Source organism: Balaenoptera musculus, chromosome 3 (genome assembly GCF_009873245.2).
Source record: "Balaenoptera musculus isolate JJ_BM4_2016_0621 chromosome 3, mBalMus1.pri.v3, whole genome shotgun sequence".
NCBI classification, from domain to species: Eukaryota; Metazoa; Chordata; class Mammalia; order Artiodactyla; family Balaenopteridae; genus Balaenoptera; species Balaenoptera musculus.
Window position 1 is genome coordinate 30995577 of NC_045787.1, and position 15594 is coordinate 31011170.

General features: G+C 43.4%; 1 protein-coding gene across 4 annotated transcripts in view; it reads left to right on the forward strand.

Moving 5' to 3' along the window:
• The first annotated feature begins 333 nt into the window (after positions 1–333).
• OSMR (oncostatin M receptor) overlaps positions 334–15594 on the forward strand; it is a 56663-nt gene continuing 41402 nt past the window's right edge. For 3 of the 4 annotated variants that reach the window (XM_036846935.1, XM_036846937.1, XM_036846941.1), the window contains exons 1-2: positions 334–448; positions 15487–15572. In XM_036846935.1, coding sequence (XP_036702830.1) covers positions 15500–15572 — 73 coding nt within the window. In that variant the 5' untranslated portion in view covers positions 334–448; positions 15487–15499. Of the gene's footprint in view, positions 449–525; positions 815–15486; positions 15573–15594 lie in introns of those variants that run through there. The other variant, XM_036846936.1, reaches the window with a different exon arrangement.

Genomic DNA, 15594 nt, shown 5'->3' on the forward strand with positions numbered 1-15594 from the left:
GCTTCGCTCCGCGCCCGCTGGGTGGCCGGCCGGCGGGGTCCGCAGCGCGGCACGGGGGCGTGATGCCCGGCTCGCCGAGTTTTCGGTTTCCACTTTTCCTTTCCAGGCCTCTCCCACTTCCTTTCCCCCCGGCCGCCGCGTCCGGGGGCCCGCACCTCTGCAGGGTCCCGTCCGCTCCCCCCGGGGACCCAAAGGAGGCGAATTCCTGTGGGTCCCAGGAGTGCCAAGAGTGCGCAGCGAGACGGGAAATTGCAAAAGTCCTCGGCCCTCTGCCCTCCCCCGCGGCTTTCCCGTAACTCCCGCCCCTGGGCGCGCGCCCCGCAGCTGATTCATAGCCCGGGCGCGGGGCCGGCCCTGCAACTCCACACCCGCGCTCGCCCCCGCCTCGCACCGGGGCGGCAGCCACGCCGACGACTCAGACCGGCTCGCGGAGCCTTCCGCCCGCGGGGTGAGTACCCACCCGACCGCCCGTCCCGCTCCCCTCCGCGCGCCCCGCCTCCCTCCGTGGCTCTTCCGACGGACGGACCCGGGTGGCGTCGGGAAAAATCCGACCCCTTTGCCGGCCCTTCCCGGCTGGACGCGGCCCGGAGCTCAGCCGTCTTCTCCCCTGCTCGGCGCCGCCGAGGCCCCGCGTTTGCTTTGGTTCGGGGTTCGCTCTGCTCCGAGACGGTGCTTTGAGGGGTCCTCACCCGTGGCGCGCCGGCCTGGTGCGTAACACTGGAATACGAATTCTTCCCAGAGCGCACGCTGCTGGGGACACCACGACGGTTCCTACCCTGCTTTTACGTTCGCCATCCCACCGCCTCTTTCGCAGGTAGTTGGTAGTTAAAATTCCCATTTGACCCACGTTTGCCTCTCTCCCAGCACTCCAGAGTGAACTGCTGTCTCCAGCCTCCCCGCACGCTCCCTTAACTCCCACCTGACAGTCATTCCTCTCGCAGTCCGCGATCTGCCTCCACCCGGTCTCTATTTACACCTGGAAGCGGGAGGCGCTCACGCGCAGGTGGAGCGGGAAATCCCGGGGAGGTGTCTGCGGTAGACGCCAAGCGAATGGAAGGAGCGCCGAGGTGTCTGGCTGGGCGGTGGGAGCCTTGCATTTGTAACTAACCCACCCCTCACCCTTTTATAGACAAACCTTTCCTAGGCAAAAAGCACGGAGGGGTTCAATAACTTGTCCAAGACCGTAGAGCTGGCCGCGGTGGCACTGACGTCGCGAAGCGCGGGGCTTTGCCTCTGACACCGAGAGCCCTTTCGTGACAGTGCTTGGCCCGCTCACGCATCCATCCGTCCTGCCTGCCTGTCCTGTGGTGGGAAGCACAGTGCGCCGAGCCACGGAGAAGGGACGCCTGGTAACTGACAAGCCTGAAGACTGAACAAGCTTATTCTCCAACTCAAGAGGGGTCGATGTAGGCGGAGGATAGGACAGAACTGAATGTAGTGTATTTCATTTGAGCTAGAAGGAAAGAAGCTCTGGGTCTTATTCTCAAGTCTAGACTGACTTTGGGACTTGGGTCAGGTTAACTTTATGGCCTCAGCCTCTGTCTCCTCCTCTGCAAAATGATAATGGTTCACACTTGCTATGGGACCAGGCACTATTCTAAGTACTGTACATATGCTAGACGATTTAAGCTTCACCAGTGAGGTAGGTAGCAGTTTTCTCATTCTGATTTTATCAGTGAGAAAACTGAGACCCAGAGAAGTTAAGTAACTTGTCTGTGGTCACACAGCTAGCAGGTGACAGAGTCAGGATTTGGCTTTGGAATCTGCTTATAACCACTGTGTTGTGCCTCAAACTCTAGGACCCTTTTTGGAGTGTCTCCCACCCCACCCCACTCGTGGTGCTTCATCATTGTCCTGCTTTGTCTCTCTCCTGGGCTGCTTTAAAATGCACTCAGAGACCCTTGAAGCTGAAGGGCCCCAGAGGGTCATAGTGGCCAGGGGTTCCCAAACTTAGCTGTGTCTTAGAATCATTCTTGAAGCTTTTCAAAGCGCTGGACTCCAGCTTCATCTGCCTACTCAGAATCTTCAGGGCATGCTAAGTTTGGCATCTCCCCGAGAGCGTTCAGTATTGTTAGAATGCCTCCAGTGGCAGGGAGCTCACCAGCTAACGTGATTGTTGGGCAGAGCTAATTCTCAGCTGTAACTTGCCTCCTTGTGGTACCTGTTCTGCCTCCTCTTGTCTCAGCACATGTGTCTAAAGCTTCTGTATCAAAGGCCACCTTGAGAGGAAAGGGCTGGTCTTAGGTGTCCAACGGGGACTGGAGCCACACGGGGGAGAACGCTTACACACTGGGTCTTTTCCTTCTACCCCTGTCTTTAACCTGAAAGAGCAGGAACATCTACAGGGGTGCACAGAGGTGTTCCAGAGTCTCTGTTGTTTCTTGTAACCCTTTTGTCCTGAAAAAGGAACCAAATCAGGAAAACTATCAGGGTGTTGAAAGAGGAATCGGTGGTACTGTGATTTGACAGGAGGAAGGCGTGTGTTTTCCTTCTGGGAGGATTTTTGGCTTGGGTGGAAGGAAAACTGAGTGAGTGTCATCTTGCTCACTTACAGGAACAGTGAGCCCTGGCTCTCTTTTCCCTGGTGGAGGAAGTCCTCCTTGATTGAAAAAACTATATGAAAGGCAGAAATATAAGACAAATAAGATTTTGTGAGAAATACGCCTCCCTCCAAGCAACCTTCCTTGCTCTGTAAAGCACAAGTTTCTTCTCCAGCAGCTGTGTCCTTGCTTTTACAAGGTTGTCTATTTTACTTTTGTGTTTTAAAAATAATGCAAATAATAAGTGAATATATATACGAACTATATGAAATGAAATGCAGAACCTTGGTCACTCCTACTCCCACTCAGAAGAGGGTAAGTTCAGGTTGGTACCCACTATTCCAAGTTTTTTCTTTTCTGTACAATTGCATAATATGTATATATACACTATGCTTTTTTAAAGATATTTTTCTTTTTTTAAAATTGTACAATTATCTATTTATTTATTTATTTATTTATTTATTTTTGGCTTTGTTGGGTCTTCGTTTCTGCACACGGGCTTTCTCTAGTTGTGGTGAGTGGGAGCTACTCTTTGTTGTGGTGCGTGGGCTTCTCATTGCGGTAGCTTCTCTTGTTGCAGAGCACAGGCTCTAGGCGCGCGGGCTTCAGTAGTTGTGGTGGGTGGGCTCAGTAGTTGTGGCTCCCAGGCTCTAGAGCTCAGGCTCAGTAGTTGTGGTGCACAGGCTTAGCTAGTCCGTGGCATGTGGGATCTTCCCGGACCAGGGCTCGAACCCGTGTCCCCTGCATTGGCAGGCAGATTCTCAACCACTGTGCCACCAGGGAAGCCCTACACTATGTTTTAATATATGTAAATGAGATCTTACTATCATTGTGCAGCTTACTTTTTCACCCCCAAGTCTTAGAGATCTAACATCTCTGTATGTACCTCTTTTGCTAATGGCTACATGTTATTCTAAAGTAATAATGCTTATTCTTATTTCTTGTTATTTTAATTAGAGACATTTATTCATCCTTTCCCTTATTGATGGACATTTGAGTTGTTTAAAATTATTCAGCATTAGCAACAGTGCTTCAGGGAAGATTGGGCATTCATCTTTGTGCTTAAGCCTGAGTATAATATCCTAGGAGAGAGATTTGTGGGTGAAAGGGTTTATCCATTTTTCAACTTGATAGATATAACCCTTCAAATTGCACCACTGACCCACCCCAGGTACTAATTTAAACTCAGCCCATGAGAATCTATTTCCCTCATCCTTCCTAAAACCAGGTGTTATCTCTTTTTTTTTAATTTAAATTTTCAAATCCGGTAAATGAGTGAAACCCAATAAGGCATTTTAATTTGCATTTTGCTGATTATTGCTGCAATTTAATATTTCTAAACACAATATTGATGGGTCATGTGTCTCCTGTCAATTACCTCTGCATATCCTTCGCTCACTTTTCTACTGAGTTGCTTTCTCTTATTTCTATTTACTGCAGAAGCTCTACAGGTACTCAGTTTCTTAATCTTTTGTCTGTTGTAGATGATGCAAATATTTCTTCTAGTGTAATGCTCATTTTCCAAATTTTTTTTATTATGGTAAAATACATAATATAAAATTTACCATTTTAATCATTTTAAGTATACAGGTCTGTGTCGTTAAGTACATTCATACTGTTGTGCAACCATCACCACCATTCATCTCCAGAACTCTTCATCTTGCAAAATTGAAACTCTGTACCCATTAGACAATAATTCCCCATTCCCCCTCTCCCCAACCCCTGACAACCATCATTCTACTTTCTATCTCTATGCATTCAAATACTCCAGGTACCTCATATAAATGGAGGAATCATATAGTCTTTGCCTTTTTGTAACTGGCTTATTTCACTTAGCAAAATGTCCTCAAGGCTCATCCATGCTGTAGCATGTGTCAGAATTTCCTTCCTTTTTAAGGCTGAATAATATTCCATTGTTTATGTATACCACATTCTGCTTATCCATTCATAATGCTTTTATTTATTTTATTTTTTTAATAAATTTATTTATTTATTTGTTATTTTTGGCTGCATTGGGTCTTCGTTGCGGTGTGCGGGTTTCTCACTGCAGTGACTTCTCTTGTTGCGGAGCACGGGCTCTAGGCGTGCAGGCTTCAGTAGTTGTGGCGCACGGGCTCAGTAGTTGTGGCACGTTGGCTCAGTAGTTGTGGCTCACGGGCTGTAGAGCGCAGGCTCAGTAGTTGTGGCACACGGGCTTAGTTGCTCTGCGGCATGTGGGATCCTCCCAGACCAGTGATCGAACCCATGTCCCCTGCGTTGGCAGGTGGATTCTCAACCACTGTGCCACCAGGGAAGCCCAATGCTTTTATTTTTGACTATCTTTTGCTGCACAGAAGTTTTAAATGTTTGTGTAATCAACTCTGCAATCTTATGCTTTCTGTGCTTTGTCTAGCTTAGAAAGGTCTTTTTCACCTAAAAATTATTTTTAAGTTTTTTTTTCTAATACTTTTATCATTTTGGTTTTACATTTAGCTCTTCAAAATATCAGATTTTTGTATAAGGTGAAAGGTAAAATGTAACTTAACTTTTTTCTTAAGTTTTAAGCAGTTGATCCAATACCGTTTATTTAATCATACAACTTTTTTCTAACTCATTTGAAATTCTGTTTTTACAGTAAAATAAATTACTGTTTATATAAGGCCCTGTTTCAGGATTCTACCCTATTTCACTGATCTATTTTTGTCTCTTCTTCTGCCAGTATCACCTGTGTTAAATGCTACAGCTTGATGGTATATTTTTATATCTAGGAGTATATATTTGTAGTTTTTTCCCTCAGAACGTTTTTTGAAAGTGATTCTCATACATTTTCATTTTGTATAAACTTTACAGATAACTTGTCAAGTTTAATAAAATCCTATTGGAATTTTTCTTAAGATTTTCTTGGCCTTCTAATTATCAGTAATTTTTTTATGCCTTAATGTCGATTGTCGTATGCCCTTCACACATGCAGGAAGCAGTGTGATGTGACTAGGGAGTGACTCACATGGCTCAAGCTCTGAATTGACTGTGTCAACCTGGACAGGTTACTTTTAGCCTTTCTTAGCCTTAATTTCCCTATCTTTGTATGGGGATAATAATTGAATCTCTTTTCAGGGGGCTATTATAAGGATTCTATTAATAAATGCATGTGAATCACTTAGCAGAGCACCTAGCAGAGTGTTAGCACCCAGTACGTGCTAGCTGGGATCATTTTCACATTTCCCTTCCTATCCTGCTGTGGGCACTGCAGTGTGCCTTGTCAGAGCAAGAATTGGTAAATCTTCTCCTTCATATATCCATGGTGTCCTAGGAGACAAAAATATGTAATAAATATTGAATATAGTAGTGCTTCTCAAACTTCAGTGTGTATTTGCATCACCTGGGGATCTTGTTTAAATGCAGATTTTTATCCCACACTTTGCATATGTAGTCTCTCACTGATATTTAAAATTATGCTACTAGTGACAGTATTTCCTTTGGGGATAAATATGATTGACATGACTTGTAAATTGCTTTCTTTTAATATTATATGCTAAAGAACTAAATTATATTTATGCTGTTTCCTTTCTTCCTTCCTCCCTGCCTTCCTTTCTTCTTTTTCTTTTTTTTTCCTTATGAAAAGAGAGTTAGTGAAAGTGCTAAATATAACAACAAATTCTATTCTTAGATCTGAAATCACTGAGACAATTAACTATGTGGATTATTTAAAACTGTTGATTTATGATGAAGACAGCCACATAAAATATATCCAGTCTGAGTATGAAATGTAAGTCAGCTGATAGGAAAGCCAGAATTACAAGTGTCTTAGCAAAGAGAAAAACATAAGACATAAGGAACACTTGGAAAAACGTAAGATTAAATGTAAGATTAAAAAGAACTCTTGGAAAACATGGACTGAGGTTCTGCTGTATGAGAACAGTGTGTGACAGATCTTGAGAAGAGGTAAATCAACAGGAGCTACACTCTCATGTGAGTAAATTTCTCACACATCACATTATCTCTTAGTCAATTCTCTCTACTCCCAGTCTTCCTAACAGGGGACTTTGAGCAAGTTAATCTCAACCTAGTGTGCCCGTCTGTCTAAAGAGGATGGCAGTATGTTTTTCTATCTGGGACATTGGTTACTTTCTGTGTTTGAAAATGCATTAGTAAAGTGCCTGCATTTTCTCAGGACCTGAGAGATCACATTTTTTTTGTAGGGAAATACCTGACACCCTCATAGACTGATTCAATATCTAAAAAATATCAACCTTTTTTCCGGTCTGTTTGACAGCTGTGGGCTGGATTTGAATCACAAAACACTTTTGACTAGTTTACCCCTGTTGGGATATATGTTTGGAAATAATGGAATTGCCAGTACTTGCACAAGACTGAACCCAATATTTGTAAAACACACATACACACACACATGCACACACATGTTTTAAAGAATGCTTTGTGTTGCAGAATTACATAACTTGAGAGAGATCTATAATTTCTCTCATCCTACTCGCTTCCCTTCCCCCACACAAGCTCTAAATTTATAACTCTTTGTAGTTGGGTGTCTTTTGGGGCCAGTTTGGATCCTTCAAGTAGAAGACAGCAAGGCAGAAATAGATGTGCAGGAGATCTTTTGGGAAAGCATTGTGAAGGATAAAGGGAAAAGGGAGCAGGAATAGGCAGAGAGCACTTCCAAACCCACTGCAGGTTTGAGCCCTGTGAAAGGGGATAGGGAAGAAGGAAGATTGGAAAGGAAGAGCTTCCAGCTACAGTGCGGCTCTGAGAAAGTTCCAGCCAGGGATGGGGAGGCTTTGATCAAAGGTTGTCTATTAGAGGAGCCCCGTGTCGGGTGGAGAAGACTTGGTTTGATATTTGATGGGAGCAGCCAGGGGGGACTGTGGGCTTGGGTGTGAATGTGCAGTGGATCCAAAGGTGTGGCAATGGAGGCTGTCAGGAGCTATGCAGTACGTTCCTTCGAAGGGAGCTCTGAGTGGCATAGCTGTACGGTTGCCACACTTCTCTTCTAGAGGTGGTTTTCTGCACACTTCTGAAACTTGCTTTTTCATTCAATATTTTCTGGACATTCTTCCATGTCAACACATGATTCTAGTTCATCCTTTTTAACAGCTTGATAATATTCTTTTGTAGAAATGCACCATAATTAAATTTTCTACTTTCTTTGGATGGATATTTAGATTGTTTTCATTTTTTCCTCAATAAAAACAATGTTACAATGAACAGAAGACAAAATTCCAGAAATAGTATTTCTGCATCAAAGATAATGCATACTAAAATTTTAATAGATATTGCCAAATTGACCTTGTTAAAGTTGTGCTTTTTGACCATCAGTAAGTAGCAATGCCTACTTTTTCAAACTCTTACCAGTGCTAGGTATTAAGACCTTTTTAAGCTTTGCCAATTGGACACCACACAGACACACACAGAGATATACACGACTACTGCTTTAATTTGCGTGTATTTAATTATTAGTGATAGTGTCCAGTTTTTCTTTTTTCTCTTTTTGGTTATTGATATTTCTTTCTTTTCTGTGAATTACATAATCATGTCATTTGCCAGTTTTTCTATGGAATTTCTTGTCTTTTTCTTATTGATTTCTAAGAGCTCTTTATATATTAGGGATAGTAACCTTGTGACGTAAGTATTGAAACTATTGTTCCCAGTTTGGTTTTGGACCTATTATATCACTAAAAATTTTCAATATTCATTTGATTGGTATAGCAGTCTTTACCTTTTCTTGCTTCTGGTTTCATATCATGCTTGGACAGATTATACAAATATTCACCTATGTTTTATTCTAGTAATTTTTTTCTTCCATTTTTACTGAGATATAATTGACATACAACACTCTATAAGTTTAGGGTTACACATAATGGTTTAACTTACATCCATCATGAAGTGATGATTACAGTAAGTTTAGTGAACATCCATCATCTCATATAAATACATAATTAAAGAAATAGAGAAAATATCTTCCTTGTGATGAAAACTCTTAGGATTTACTCTCTTAATAACTCTCATATGTAATGTACATCACCATTAATTATCTTTATCATGCTGCATATTACATCCCTCATATTTATTTGTCTCATAACTGGAAATTTGTACCTTTTGCCTGCCTTCCTCCAATTCCCCCTCCCCCTACTCCCTGCCTCTGGTAGCTACAAATCTGATCTCTTTTTCTAATAGTTTGTTTTTGAAGTGTAATCGACGTACAACACTATGTTAGTTCCTAATACACAACATGGTGATTCAGTATTGCTGTACATTTCCAGTGTTCGCCATAAGTCTAGTCATCTGTCACCATACAAAGATATTACATAATTGTTGACTATATTCCCCACACTGTACATTTCATACCTGTGACTCATTTGTTTTGTAATTGAAAGTTTATATACCTTAATCTCCCTCCCCTATTTCTCTCCTCCCCCCAAACCCTCCCCTCTAGCAACCACCTATTTGTTCTGTCTATCTACAACTTTGTTTCTGTTGAGTTATATTTGTTCATTTATTATAGTTTTTAGATTCCACATTATAAGTGAAATTACATGGTATTTGTCTTCCTCTCTCTGACTTATTTTACTTATCATAATAACCTTTAGGTCCATTCATGTTGCAAATGCCAAGATTGAATTCTTTTTTATGGCTAAGTAATGTTCCATTGTGTACATATGCCACATCTTCTTTATCCATTTATCTTTTGATGGGCACTTGGGTTGCTTCCATATCTTGACTATTGTAAATAATGCTGCAATGAACATAGGGGTGCATACATCCTTTAAAATTAGTGTTTTCATTTGTTTCAGATAAATACCCAGAAGTGGAATTACTGGATCATGTGGTAGTTCTATTTTTAATTTTTTGAGGAACCTCCAAACTGTTTTCCATAGTGGCTGCACCAATTTACATTCCCATCAACAATGCAAGAGGGTTCCCTTTTCTTCACATCCTTGTCAGCATTTGCTATTTGTTGTATTTTGATGGTAGCCATTCTGACAGGTGTGAGGTGATAACTCATTGTGGTTTTGATTTGCATTTCCCTGATGATTAGTGATGTTGAGCATCTTTTCATGTGCCTATTGGCCATCCGTATGTCTTCTTTGGAAAAATGTCTATTCAGGCCCTCTGACCATTTTTTAATTGGCTTGTTTGTTTTTTTGATGTTGAGTTTTATGAGTTCTCTGTTTATTCTAGTAAAGCTAATGGTCTTGCATTTACATCTTTGTTCATCTGGATTTTATTTTGTTGGAAGGAAATGAAGCAGTAGCAATAATGATCAAATTAACATTAATTGGATTTACTGTGTGTTTGTTCTCATAATCTTATTTGATCCTCATGGCAATCCTATGAGGTAGGTTACTTATTCTCATTTTACAGAAAAGAAAATCAAAGCCTAGATGGTTTAAGTAACTTGTCTATAGTCATATAGTTATTAAGTGCCAGAGGGGGGGATTAGACCCTAAGTAGTCTTATGTCAGAGCACCTGTACATAACTGTTACAGCTTCCTTTTCCCATACATGTCTGGGTTAGTACATCGTTCCAGTACCATTTGGGTGAATAATGTATCTTTTCTCAAATGAAGTATCACCTTTAGCATTTACTAAATGCCTACATATTCTCTGGGTCCAAAATATTCCTTGGATCCAGGTTTTCCAGTTGTTTCTTTGACTTCACATACAACTTAGAGACTCAACTTTACTGCTATCTGAAATCACAGATTCCAAGAATCATTAACTAAACATTGCTTAAAAAAAGAAGATGAGCTGTGAGTCAATTCAGTCTCATAAATCAGGATTGACCTTACAAAACTAGTAGAAACACTTAACTGGGTAGGTTTAGAGGGCGGGGAAGAAGTGCTTGAACCCTGCGTGTGCCTCCGAGTGATGGATACTTAAGGAGGAAGGGGTGGTGGAATTGGGGTGAAACCTTGTGGGTAATCAATCCTATGCTGTAACGGTGGAGGCCCTTTCAAAGCGGCTCCGAAAAACAAATGGCAGGGCTCTTAAAAAAAAAAAAAAAGAACAGAACCTGGAAAATGTGGGCATCCTCCATGAAGTGGCATGCAACTCTTTGTACTGCCGCATAGAACTCTTTCACAAGGTACACACACGGAGCACGTGTCCTACTTGAACAGCTTCTTCTTTAAAATAGTATTTGCATATGACATCATTGGGACACCCAGCCAATTTTGAAGAGTTTGGCAACACACCCATGCTCTTGGGAAGCAAGTGACCGATTAAGCTGCTCCCCATGGGGATTATTTGCGGTGGGGAAACTTCTCAGGAATAAATATTTCAGTAATGACAGAACAGGAAGCGCTGGTGAAGAGGGGCAAAGAGGGGCAGATTTTTCATAAGCTGTGTTTTCATTACACATGTAGTTTTCATTACACATGTAGTAGATATTTGAATATCCCTCAAGTGTAGTATTACACATGAGAGATATTCAAAGGCATCTTCTTTTTGCAGAGAGACAAGATTTGAATGACAAGTTCTACAGAAGGAGTGGGTAATTTTTCTTCTTTCCTCCCTTTTTCCTCCAGAGAAGGAATGTCAATGAAAGACTATGTATTTGGCAACATTTGGCAACAGAAAATGTAGAAGGGTCTGAAAAAGAATCTATTTTAATTAAAATAAAATTGAAAGCAAGGAAGAGAGAATGCAAGAAAATTGGTACAAGTTTTTGTTCATTTACTGGATGTTGACTGGGTAGCGGCTGTGTTCTGGTACTGTGATAGACACGGGGAACAAGATCTAGACCTGTCCTCGAGCAGCTCATAGTCTGGGTAGGAATAATGGAGATCTGAAAAATAAAAATAAAGAACAGATTTTGTCTGGATTTGTTAATCCCATAATCCTAATAACATATACAAACTACTATATATAAAATAGATAAGCAACAAGGAATTACTGTGTAGCATAGGGAACTATATTCAGTATCTTGTAATAACCTATAATGGAAAATAATCTCTCTCTATATACACACACACACACACACACACACACACACATAAACTTACTCTATGCCTGAAACTAACACAGTATTGTAAATCAACTGTACTTCTTCTTTTCTTTTTTTCTTTTTGGCCGCACTGTGCACCTTATGGGAATCTTAGTTTGCCGACCAGGGATTGAACCTGGGCCCCGGCAGTGAGAGTGCTGAGTCCTAACCACTGGACCGCCAGGGAATTCCCTCAACTATACCTCAATTTTAAAACACTGGGGAAATTTTTTTTAAAAAGAGAGAGAACAGATTTGGGAAAGGACAAAGTCATGCGGATGAGGCAGGAAAGTATTTTTCCTTTCTGAATTCTGCCACTTTGTACTTCCCAGACTTCCTTTTCTTACTGGAAAGTGGACGTGGCAATGCTCCTTGCTCATGGTTGTGGAGAGAGAAAGCCTGTTGAATGAGTGGGAGAGCTGGGTAGCCTCTCTCGGGTCAGAAGCAGAGCTTCAGAGGAAAAACCAAACCCTGCTTGGTGCACCCTGAGCATCTGCAGGGGAACGTGCCAAGCAGCCGCGTGATGCTGAAGGACTCACCAGCCCTCGTCCTTGAGGTGATGTGGGAAAGCCTGGCCTAATCTTGGATTTTCATTTTGATCTGCATAAGGGGGCGTAGTGTAGGGTGTAGAGCACCCCAGAGCTGTGTGCTCGGACCTCTTTCTCTTTCCTGTCTGTACGCCCTCTTGAAGATCTTCCAGTCCTATGGCTTTAAGTACTATTTGTATGCACCAAGCATGCCTGGATTTATACCCCCAGCCACGACCCCTCCCATGGCCCCTCCACATGATGTATCCAGCTAGCTACTTGACATCGCCACTTGGATATCAAATGAGCATTTCAAATTGAGATGTCGCAAGTTGGGTCCTTGATACAGCCCACGAAATCATTCTTCTGCTTCTCCATTAATGGTGATTCCATTTTCCCAGGGACTCAGGCCAAAATTCTTGGAGCCATCCATGATGTCTCACTTTGTAACCACCCCGCACACCCTGCCAGCTCTATCTTTAAAATCTCTCCCGTTTCATCACCGTTCCCAAGGCCACTGCAGTCCCCCCTGCTGGGTCTAAGCCAGCATCAGTCTCCCCTGGACTATGGCCGTGACCTCCACCTGCACTCCCTCCTGCCACTCTTGCCCCCTTCAGTGTCTTCATTGCGGGGTCCTTCCTGTACAATATAAGGTAGACCGCGTTACTCCTTTGTTTAAAACTACCCAGTGGCTCCCATCTCACTCAGAGTAGAAGCCAAAGTCCCTAAAGCGCTTGCCCTGTCTGCCCTGACTCCCCGCGTGCCCTGTGATTGGTCCTGTCACTCACCTCCTCGCCCGCGCCAACGCCCGGCTCCGTGTTGTTCCTTGACTATATGCCCAGCGCTCTGCCACCTCAGGATCTCTGCACAGGTCACTCCCTCACCTCCAGGCTTTTCCCTCTGTTACTGGGGGTCTCACAGGGAAATAGCTGATGCACTCAGAGTCCGATAACTCGAGGAGGATGGACGTAGGAGGCGTGGAGGGGAACCACGTGGGCTGTGCCGCAGTCACCTGGGGCTTGGAAGAAGCTGGCCCAGAGCCCTTGGTGTCTGTGTTTTCCCAGCAGCATCAGGCTCTGTGCCTACGGGAAATCTGTTCATAGGGCATTTCCCAAAGTGGGCTCCACAGGGGTCTCTGGGAGGTTCTCCCATCTGCTGACTCCTGTTCTGCAGGTTTCGATGAACTGTTCTGATTTTAGGTTTTCAGACAAGGCTGGGACTCGTAGTCCTTCTGCAAAAGGTCCTGAGGTGGTCTGGAGCCTGCAGTCTCGGGATCTTGGCTGCCCAGTGACAGCACTGGAAATGACCGCTTTGCCCTGTGCAGGCGGTGGCCACTGGGTCACGGCTACCACCCGTCCAGCATGTGTAAAACCATGCCCCTCAGAACTGATGAAAGCAAAACCAGGAAATCTAAGTGGCTGCTCGAATTAAGGTCCTCAGCTTCACAACCCACCATGTGTGAGACGGTGGGAAAGGGCAGGGCTTCAGACAGGACTGTCCTGGTGATTCTCGAAGACTGTCCTGAGATACTCAGACCTTAGAAAGGCATCCCTTGTACATACTCTTTATCTTTCAATTTTGTTATATGACAACTTGTATTCTTTAGTTTCTGGTTACCCTTAATTGGTAGGTGGCCTCCAACTTCTAGTTTTAAGCTTCTCTGCCCCATGACTTGTTTAATTTTTGTGATATGTCAAATATTTGATTGACTAAAACTCCGCCTTTTTACAAACATCTTAAATAGCCCTTTCATGCAGAGGACACGAGGCAGTGTGCATCTCACCCCCGGGATCACCTGCTTTTTTTTTTTTTTTAATTGGGGTATAGTTGTTTTACAATGTTGTGTTAGTTTCTACTATACAGCGAAGTGAATCAGCTATATGTACACATACATCCCCTCTTTTTGGATTTCCTGGAATCACCTGCTTTTGAATTGCGGGGATGAGCTCTCCTCATGGTAGTGGCTCCTGTGTTCCTTGGGTGACGTAAATGCCAGGAGGACGGGACCCTGTGCCGTAGACCAGGACTGGATGGATATTGAAATGAACAGTGAGTGTCAGACACTTCACTATGGCATTTTCCTTTGCCTCCCCTTTGGTTCTCAGCAGAAGATCTTTTCTCTTGAGTCAGTTTTCCCCTGGCTTTGATATGCAGTTGTAATAGGCACCTATCTGAAATTGCCAGTAGGGACTTTAGCGCGGTACGGATGACCTGTTGCCAAACATTGAAGTAGCAGAAAGCAGTGCTTAAAGGATCAGGAAGTAAAGCTGTCATTTGCAGACTTGTGCTCCCACGTAAGCAGGTTTGACCACCCCAAAGTAATTGAATGGTTTGGGTTACCCTCTTCCTGTCTTCACTGTCGTCCGCATTTCTTGTAAAATGCCATTTAAAGGAAATAAATGGAGGGTGTGGGCAGTGAAAATGAATGATCTGGTTCATGGAATTTCGAGCTTCTGACGAAGCCCAAGGGGACTAGATGGAGGCAGAAGAAGACTTTGAATTTTTCTCTGCTTCTCTCCATGATACGTCAGAGTTTGAAGTAGAAAAGTGAAATTCAGTACTTCCCCTGACTAAAGGTTTATTATGAAATGAAGAACATCTTAGCCTTCTTGAGGCCATCCAGGCTTACTCCTTGTGCCCTCGGATTGTCCAGTGGTCTGAGGACCTGATGAGTCAGTGAAACTCTTTGACCTGTAGTTCACAACCCTATTCTAAGACAAGGAAAACCGGAAATTATCTCGAACAATGAAACTCTGCCTGTCTCCGTCAGCGGCAAGTGCTCATTTCTCTCAGCTGACATTTTAAGGAGGGAGACGAGTGGAGATGACTCCCCCATGAGGAATTAATTCAGATGTAGCTCTTCTGAGACTGTGGCCATGTTTGTAATATTTAACTTTTGTTTCTCTGCTTTATCTTTCTTCACCAACCTTTGCTTGGTTTGAAGAGATTGGTGGATCGCTGTCTATGGCCACGCAGACTCAGTGGCACATCTTGGAACAGCTGCTCTGGGCTGGGTCGTGGCCGGCTGCTGGCTGACCGAGGCTGGCCCCTGCTGGAGCAACTCAGGGGCTCAGCTCTGCCTCGTGTTGCTTCTCCTCCTCCTGGGTCCAGTAGAATAGCCCAGAAATGCTCTTTCCATGCCAAAGGTGGCAACACAAAAGAGCAAGCAGAAATACATAAAGTCTCTTGAGGCCTAGGCTCCAGGCTGGCATACCATCACTTCTGCCTCATTTACGGGCCAAGGCAAGTCAGATGGAGCAGGGAAATTACCTCATTGTGGGGCGAGGGGGGACTCCAAATTCACATTGACAGGGGGTGTGGACATAAGGAGGAGAGAAGAACGGGAGCCTTAATGCCATCACCTTCCGCAGTTGGTTCAAAGAAACTTGCTCACAGCTAAAATTAAATAAAATGTCCCTTCTTTGCAATTTATCTTTTTCAGAAAACCAGAACCTATGGCTCTCTTTGCAGTTTTTCAGACAACATTCCTCTTGGCATTGCTGCCCTTGAGAACTTACAAAAGTGAAGGTAAGAAGTGGAAAGAACAGTA